The sequence below is a fragment of the Triticum urartu genome, chromosome 6A (assembly GCF_056163025.1).
Source record: "Triticum urartu cultivar PI428250 chromosome 6A, HENAU_Tu73, whole genome shotgun sequence".
NCBI classification, from domain to species: Eukaryota; Viridiplantae; Streptophyta; class Magnoliopsida; order Poales; family Poaceae; genus Triticum; species Triticum urartu.
In genome coordinates this window covers 586092779-586101915 of record NC_141878.1, presented here as the reverse complement: position 1 = coordinate 586101915, position 9137 = coordinate 586092779, and the positions used below count along the sequence as shown (strand labels likewise).

General features: G+C 42.0%; 1 protein-coding gene across 1 annotated transcript; it reads left to right on the top strand.

Annotated features, from left to right (window-relative positions):
• The first annotated feature begins 1046 nt into the window (after positions 1 to 1046).
• On the top strand, positions 1047 to 2706 carry LOC147966693 (uncharacterized). The gene is made up of 5 exons (XM_087530923.1): positions 1047 to 1109; positions 1746 to 1924; positions 2030 to 2095; positions 2227 to 2409; positions 2502 to 2706. The coding sequence occupies exons 1-5, from the start codon at positions 1047 to 1049 to the stop codon at positions 2704 to 2706; spliced, it is 696 nt and encodes a 231-aa protein (XP_087387049.1).
• The last annotated feature ends 6431 nt before the right edge of the window (positions 2707 to 9137 follow it).

Sequence of the window (9137 nt, the reverse complement as noted above, 5' to 3'; positions counted from 1 at the left end):
GTCAATACCATCTCTAAGCTAGCTGGTTAGAAAAGGTCTCACTTTTCTCAGAGCCAAGGAGTTAGAAAGGACGTGGAGAGATCATTTGGAGTGCTCCAGACCCGTTTTGCAGTTGTTCATGGACCTGCAAAACAATGCGACCTAGAGACCTTATGGAAGGTGATGACATATTGTGTGATCATGTACAACATGATCGTCGTGGATGACGGTGAGGATGTTGTCGTAGGTCTAGAATTTGAGAACATGAGTGATCTTGTCAAAATTTCACATCAGAATCCGGCCACATTTGATGAATTTGTTCAAATTCATCAATAATTTCGGCATCGAGCAACTCATGGAAGATTTGATTGAGCATATGTGGACGATTAAAGGGAACAACTAGAACATATGTGTTAGTTGATTTCGAGTTTAAACTACTTTAATTTGAAAACTGGAGTTGACTGTAATACTTAAATTAGAACTACTATCACATTTGAATATTTTCAACCATCTACGATTTTATATGATGGTATTTTGAGTCCGCGGACTTCAAAAAGAGGCAGAAGTTTTAGGGGACGCGGTCGGAAGGCCAGCTCCGGCATCATTGTCCTTAGACTAGTCCTTATCAGTTCGCGGAAGGATACCGGGTCCAATTTAGGGGGCAGCGTTGGAGATGCCATGATTTTAAGCCGAAAAGTAGCTCTTCTCCCTAATTTTTAAGTGGTTGGTCTCACTTCTCAAGAAAATTTCTCCCCTCCGAGGCTGCTTGATCTTCCCGCCATCGGAGATCCCCTTTCTGTCCTCATTCGCCCCGTTTGGTGATGGTGGTGGCCTTTTATGATGATGGTGGTTTCTTTGGTGGTGATGGTGCTGGAATTCATGTAGTACTACGCATTTGGTTTGTCCGGACCCATATTTTGTTAAACAAACACATATATTTGTTGGGAGTATTTCAAATAGACAAATTCTATGTAAAGCCTCTTAATTGGCTAACTCACATCGAAAAACCTGCCACCACCACCTATGTCGATGACGGCACGGCCAACCGTGTCCTCCCCGTTTGCCCAATGGCCTGGGTCAGGTTTGCCGACGAGCAAAGTGTCCCTGTCTCCACAATAGTTCTGGCTCGGGTTTGCCGACGGCCGCCGCGTCACCGTCTCGTCCTCCGAACTGCGACGCGTAGAGGTGATCTACGCCTACAATAAATCAGGCACATAATCAATGTCAAAGGCGGGATTGCAATTTTGCACCCTTTGTTGCTTGTTTGAAAAGACAAATCTGCGCTCTTTGCGATGTATTGGACGCAAGTGTTGATAAGCTTGATTCTAATCTGTATTTCCTTTGTAAAAACCAGTGATCTAAGCACTCTTATATTTATTTTATGTAAAAAGTAGTGATCTAAACACTTTTTTATATTATTATTTTTACAGAGGGTGTGCTAGAAATTTGGGATCAGTATCCTGCCACCGTCGGTCAGTTTAGTTTCGAAATGGAAAAGAAGAAAAGGGAAAAAGGAAGGGCGGGTAGGTGGTTGGACCTTGGTCGTCGCGTCGAGTAAAGCCGTCAAACCACCTGCTCAGCCTCTGCTGCGACGCAACGACTGGGAGAGAGAGAGGGCAGTTGGGCCGGATCTGAAATCATTTCAATTCGATTATGAAAACCCAGCGGAGCATGCACCGGACGCGCCCCTATAAAAAGAGAGCCCACCCTCTTCCTCCTTCCGCCTCCTGCCTCCTGCCTCCAAGCGCACCGCCTCCCCTCGCTAGCTTCTTCCGATCCTCGCGACACCAAGACTCACCTTTCTCTCTGTTTCTTTCGATGGCCACAGGATCGGCGCGCCGGCCGTGTCTTTGTACGGCGCGAAGATTACGGGCGCCCAGCGAGCGGCTGCCGCAGGGCTCGGCGTCGGCGCTTCCGGCGCGGCTGGCCTCACCGGCGGCATGAGGTACGCGCCAGTCGTCTATCTCGGCCACATCCTACGCGGGCCGGCGGGAGCGCGACCGCGTCCGTGAATCTAACTTTTTATCTCTTTCGTTCACTTTGTTTTCAGCGTCGGAGCTCCGGCCGCCGGCGGGCATGGACGCAGCGGCGCCGCAACTGCCATGTTCGGAATCAGGTTCGGTTTCTTGTTGATCTTCTTTCCCATCGGTGCTCTGCCCCGGCATGGCGCTTGTACTGAACGTGGACTTGCCCTTAACCGGAGCGCGCGCTAATTTGGCCTCGCTCGTCTTCGTTTCGCGCGCACAGGGCCGGTCTCTCCACCTCCACGAAGGCCACTGCCCCCGGCTGCGTCGAGTGCGCCGCTGAGTGCGCCAAGATCAAGGCCATTTGTATCGAAATGGAGGAGTCGTTCCACAGGCGAACGGCACATGTTACCCAAATGCACTACAGGCTCTCCAACGAGGTGGCGACGATGAAGAGGGAAGCGGCGTACGTATCTTTTGAACCCTGCTGCTTCCCATTGCTTCTTCAAATGGATAACTATTGTGTTGGTGACTCGGGCTAGAGTTTGCATCTTTCAGGGATTACAGGATCTGGTTAGTGAGAACGCTCATCGGGGTCATGGTCACGGGAACTGGAGCACTGTTGTTGTTGGCCCTTGTCTTGTCGCCCTACGTGCAACATGCTTGGCAGTCGGAGACCATCGCCGAGGTGGATCGCCGAGCTGCAGCGCGCATACTTGAGGCGGAGCAAAGTGCCGCCAACCAGGGCGAGAAGAAGGCCTAGGGCCATGGCGGCAAGTGTCGGACCCCCTCCCCTCCCCTCCCCTACCCCAAGCTCGTGAAACAGCAGTCCCAAGCTAATGGAGTAGCACCGTCTGGACTACCTTTCTAAGACTATAGTTGGGCCTGTAATAATATTGTTTTGTGAGATATTTATATGATCTGGGTTTTTTCTTGTGCCTTCTTATATTTTTTTCCATTTTCTTGTCTTCGCATGAATTCTACTTAGTAGTGTAGATGGTAGATCGGGTAGTTACAATCAGAAAGATAACATAATGATGGTAGTAATTACTGTGAGAACTATTTAGTTTAATAATCTGCCTGTCGGTTATCATAATAAATATAGGTTTTTTTTGGCATTCGGTTTCAAAATATGATTCCTTCTAGTACACACTTAGTGCATTTCAGCTCATGTTGATAAATAAATATATAAACTGGTCCAGTAGCGCTCTGGTATATAGGACTCTGCTAGCAACGAAAGATTTTAGTACATTTACTATTACTAGTGATGCATATTATTGGATGTGCTGATTCATTTCAGAGTGGAGTGACTGCAACACCATCTAGAGGCCAGCATGTTTCTTTACCCCCAGCATTTCACAACCTAGTGTCTCTTCCATCAATGTCCCAATGAGATCAAATAATATATGCTCCAAAATAAGTGCCGTGCTTTTAGTTAAAATGTGAACAAAAACCACGGCACATATTTTGGATCGGGAGAGTAATTATATATCACACATGATTCAGTGTTTATGTAGAAATATTAGCACACACGGCCATGAAATGCTCAATGTGATAACTCGTAGCTTACGGGAAACTTTTTTTTTGCGGGAAAGCTTAACGAAAACCATGGCCAAGAATATTACCCATTTAGTAACACTCATGATGAATTCCTCTGCCGAAGACTAGAGAGAAACGCAGGCGCAAATTTAATAATCTAACCCATCACTGAGGATTTCCTTTTCACAACAAAAATGATTAGACTTTAACTACTTTTGTGCTTGAGGGCTGAGGCTCAAGGAATTAGTGCTACTTACTTTGTACGCAGTTTTCGGCAGAACATTAAAGGGTACGAGAGAGGAAGCTAGACAAGTTTGTTGTATATATGTGTGTACCTTGATAAGTCGATAGGAGAAGAGCACATTGACAGACAGAAATTTCAACTGAAAATTCTGAAAATGTCTGAGCTGCTTCTGCTACACTGCTTGTGAAGACCAAATTAGAGCGAACTGGAGATATGCAACAATCACGGTTTGCCATCAGAAGCTGGAAGCACGCCTTGGGAATTTGGCCTAGTGGCTTGGGAAAATACATGGATGAACCCAGATACATATGAATCTATTTTGGAAAACACATTTTAAATGCTAAAAAATTCCGAAAAAAGTTACACACGTACATCTTCACATTCTATGTGCGCACAAAAAGGTTTTTTCTTTGACTTGTGCAAAAGAGACAAAAAATGTGTCATGGAACGATATTTCGGAGCACTACAATTTTCTTTTTCACGGAGGCAAACTAAAAATCTATTTTTTGGGGAAAACTTTGTGCCACACACACACATTTTACGAAGATGTACGCGTGGAAATTTTGTTTTGAAATTTTTAAATTTTTTGAAATTTTAAAACACTTTTAAAATACATTTTTTAAAAGCGGGTTCATATGTACTGGGTTCACGACGTCCACCCTAGTGACTTGCCTCCTCACTCTGATTAAAGAGTGCATGATTGTTTGCTTGTTGTCTTCACACTGCAAGTCCGACCGAAAACGGCCTTGACAAAAATTTCATCATGATTGCCGAGACCAGCCAATTAAGACCGGCACAACAATAAATAGAGAATTCATTGAACACGGTGGCGACACAAGTTCACTGCTATTGAGTCGGACCAACAAAGGGCATGACAATAGTTTTTGACCTCGACGATGAAGCGATGTAACAATCAATATTTTGAACACAGATCGACCCAGAGTTGCCTCCGCCTAACCCCACGTGGGCATGCATTGCACGAGGAGATAGACTGATCTCGCGGGAGATCAGTAGCTCAATCCCAAATGTTATCCTTTTGTAAAGATGATCATGTAAGGGTTGGGCAATTTCAATATAAGCCTTCTTCAAAAGAAAAGAAACATCACTGGCCAACTAATTTGTAGTGTCGCGCATTAGAGGGGGGACGCACACGGGGTGGAGGGGGGGGGGGGGGGGTTGTCTCGCTTATAGCGAAACAAAAGAAGCCCTCGGCTCAGACGCCCCCCTAAGAGGGTCGGCTCAACGAGGAAGGAAGGGTTAGCTCCTAGCGCACTTTTTTTTATATTTCAGAAATGAATGCATATTTTATTTAAATCTTAAAAAATATTAATACCATGTTTTGAAAATATTCATGCGGTGTAAAAAAATATTCGCGCAACTTTAAAATTTGTTGACAATTTTTTTCATATCATTCTAAATGTTCTCGGCATTCAATTTTTTAGTAAAATGTTAAAAGTAGTCTCATAATTCATAAAAGAAAGTTTCATATCATTCCAAAACATGCACGGGACATTTGAAAAAAAATGCTCACATGTTCCAAAAAATGGATGTTCGCATTTTATAAAAATGTTTATACAATTTAATAAAATATTCACGTAATATAAAAAAATGTTAACTACCATTCAGCAAAATGTATGTGACATTATATCGATATATTCACTCATTTAAAAAAATGTTTGTGACATTTTATAATATTGTTGATACAATGTATAAAAATTTCATGTAGCTTAAATAATGTTTCATGGCATTAAAAAATATATTCAATGTGCATTGAAGAAATGGTTAACATGTATTCAAAACAAATATTTTTTAAATGTGCATTATTTGAAAAATGTTCAACGTGTATCAAAATAATGTTCTGTGTGTATACTAAAATGTACAATGTGTATTTGAAAAATAATACAGGTGTTAGAAAAAGAAAAAAATCAATGATGAAACACTGAAAAAGAGAAAAACATAAAAAACAGTGAAGAAACGAAGAAAACAGATAAACCAATAGAAACGCAGAGGAAAAAATATGAGCCAGAGGGAGTACAGTATTGGGTTGGCCTGCTCCCAAGAAATAGCCCTGGAGTTTTTTTTTTTTTGAGACAAAGCCCTGGAGGTGGATTAGTTCCAATCGTCGCCTTAGCCCAAAGCCCAAAAACTCAGTAGACCCGCGCAATCGACGGTCCACCACGATCATAACACTACTTACTTTCTGGAACCAGCTGTTATAATCACACCACTAAAAAGGCTGTTATAATCCCCAGCTCGGGTGAACAGTAAAATAAAAAAAATCTGATTTTTTTTGTTTGTGAAACAGTGGCAAAATGTTTGTTAGCTTGAAATTTTTCATTACCATACGACAAATGTTTTTAGATTTCATGGCGGTTGCGGTAACAGGTCACTCGTACTCCTTCATTTCTTTTTCTTTTCTTTTTGAACGGAAAAGGCACCTATTGTATTCATCTTCAAGAGTATTACAAAGAGGCATAGAGAAGGCCCTGTTAAAAGAAGAATGAGCTGGGAGCATAGTCTGGACCTACACATCTGGAGATGAGCAAAGCTGGAAGAAACATGAGCCTAAAAATTGAAGTTCCTGAAGAACAACAGAGCAACAAGAGGCTGCTGGAGAGAGAACTACAGAAATCTTCAGCTAGAGAGCATAGAAAACCAACAACCCTAGAAAGAAGCCTTGAGAGAGCATCAGACGAGACAAGCCTTGAATGAAGAATATGTAGTAGTCGCCTACAAGGTCCCAAATAGGCAACACTATGAACTCCACAGAGAAAGCCTTCACGAAAATCCTGTAAAAGCATCAAAACTAGCGAAGGCTTGGATCCTGAATGTGATGTTTGTGTTCCTGTGTCTCTTCTGAAGCACCTTGAACCCCAGGTACAAAGTGATCTTGTAAAGGTGCGCCACATTCATTCAGCTCAAATGCAGAGTACCACATGCATTACAAAGTCCGAGGAACTTGAGAGAGTCTAGAAATAAAAGGACAGGGAGAGTGCCTATGAGCTGAAGATTACATCCAAAAATAGGTTCCAGTGAGCGGTTGAGAACCTCATGAGCCAAATTATCAGCTGTACCATTTAGCTTCCTGGATATCTTTTTTTTTTGCAAAAAGCTTCCTGGATATTTTTTTTTTTGCGAAAAGCTTCCTGGATATCTGATAGATAGAAGGCTGCAACTCATTTGAGATGTAGAAAATTTCTACTAGCGGGTGCCTAATTGTCCAATGTACATCGTCAGAATCGAGTGTTCTACTTGTAGCAGCATTTGCTAGTGGCAAGCAATCAGTGAGAAAAGAGACTTGCTTGAGTTGTAAAACGTGTGCTATTTACAATGCATTTTGTACGTAAGAGATGCTGCACTCTATTGAGACAGAAAAAGGAGAGAGTAGAATTTTACTCCCAGCAAGAAACAAACCGTCAACTTCAAGCCAATTAATAGTGTTGCGCTTTTCACAAAAAAAAATAGTGTTGCACTACAAATAAGATGATAAAGGGCAAGATCAGGACAAGTAATTTTAGGTGCTAATTAACAGGAAATTAGTGCCAAGACGGCTGATCCTAGAATTAGTTGGCTAGTGCCTAGCATCAGTTCTTTTTTGGTACTCCCTCTCTCTCAATTTAGAGGGCGTGCGCTTACCTCTAGATCGTCAATTTGACCAACCTATTACAAATCATATATTACAAAAAATATACCAATATAAACTTCAGATGTTCTATTTTCAAATGGTATAATTTTTATGTTATATAATTTATATTATGGTGATAAAATTGACAACCTGGGTATACGCGCAGGATTTGTAAACTGAAATGGAGGAAGTAGAAAAATGGGTCTTCTTTTATTAAGCCAAACACGTGGGTAGTTGAGTCCGAATTTGTGGTGTGCTCAGTTGCCACTGGTTTTGCTAACGTATATAGTATTTCTCTGTAAACTAGTAATATAAGATGTTGTAGATCACGTATTGGAAATCTAAAACATCTTGTATTAGTTTACAAAAGGAGTTACATTGAACACAGAGAAAAATAAAACATTACATGCAAAATATTTTTTGCATCAGATTTGCTGCAACTCAGCTAGCTAAGATTTATTTATGTCTCATTCGCGCCCATAGCCATTGACCATTGGCGTACATATGTAACTAAATACTTACATCATTGCGAATTAAGCATAACTCAGATGATTAGGTCTTTGTGGTGTAACCAACCGACCAACATTCACATCCTATACTTGATATTGGTGGGATCATTTTCCTGAATTTATTTTAGTTTTCCCAGCGATGTTCGTTCAGTGGGAGGAGAAGTTTCTGTCAATTACGAAGACGCCTGTGGTGACTTCGTCAATCTTAAGATGTCGTGCCGGCTCGGTATCTCAGAAATGCTCATAGAGATAGAGTATATGCATGCGTTTATAGGGATGAGTGTATGTGCGTGTGTAGGGGCATGTCTGTTGTACTGTGTTAAAAAAATACTTATGTCATTAAATATGTTACTGTAAGTGTTGTAACATGAATGCAACTTGCACGGGCCACAGTGCGACTGTAACTTGGGATGGGAGGGAGTTCACAACTAGACATGCAATTGCAAGAGTTGTAACCTGAGTGCAAGCACAAAGTGCTTGCAATTGGGGTCGGGAGGGGAGTTGTTCGGGGCTGTTTGCATGTCCACCACTAGACATGTAATTGTAAGCGTTGTAACCTGACTGTAACTACAAGGGCACAAAGCAACAATAACTAGGATCCAGAAGGGGTTATCGGGCCAGTTGCATGTCTATCGCTAGATCTGCAACTTCAAGCATTGTAACCCGTCTAAAACTGCACGAGCGCAAAATCGACTACAACTAGGATCGAAACAGGAGTTATCGGGACCAATTGCATGCAAGTGCAAGTTTTGTAATCCGATTGGAACGACTGAAACTGAAATCGACCACATATTTTTCCTACTACTCACACATGACACATGCACGAGTTGCACGCGATTGACCCATGCACAGTTACAACCATTTGCAACAAGTATGCAACTAGCGTCGACCTGATTTTTTTTTCACTTGTCCTTTTTTGGAATCATTGTGCTTTATTAGTCACTGAATATGATTACATTCATGCTGAATGGTTTCAGCTGTAGTTAAGCCATAAGCATCTATACCTAGTAACACTAGCCCGCTTCGAGCAAAGATGTGCTACTTTTTTAGCACCCCTCCTAATAAAGCTCAACTCGAAACAGTAATGTTCCCACTCATCTCCTTTTTCATGTAAAATTCCTTTGATCTCTGTGTGCCATAGTCTTCACTGTCCCGAAGCTTCACCGCTTGTTGCGCGTCTGAATTAATTTACACATTCCACACTGCTCTATCGAGAGCCAGTTGAACTGCCTCTTTTATAGCTATCGCTTCTAGTATCTCTGCGTTGCTTGCTATAT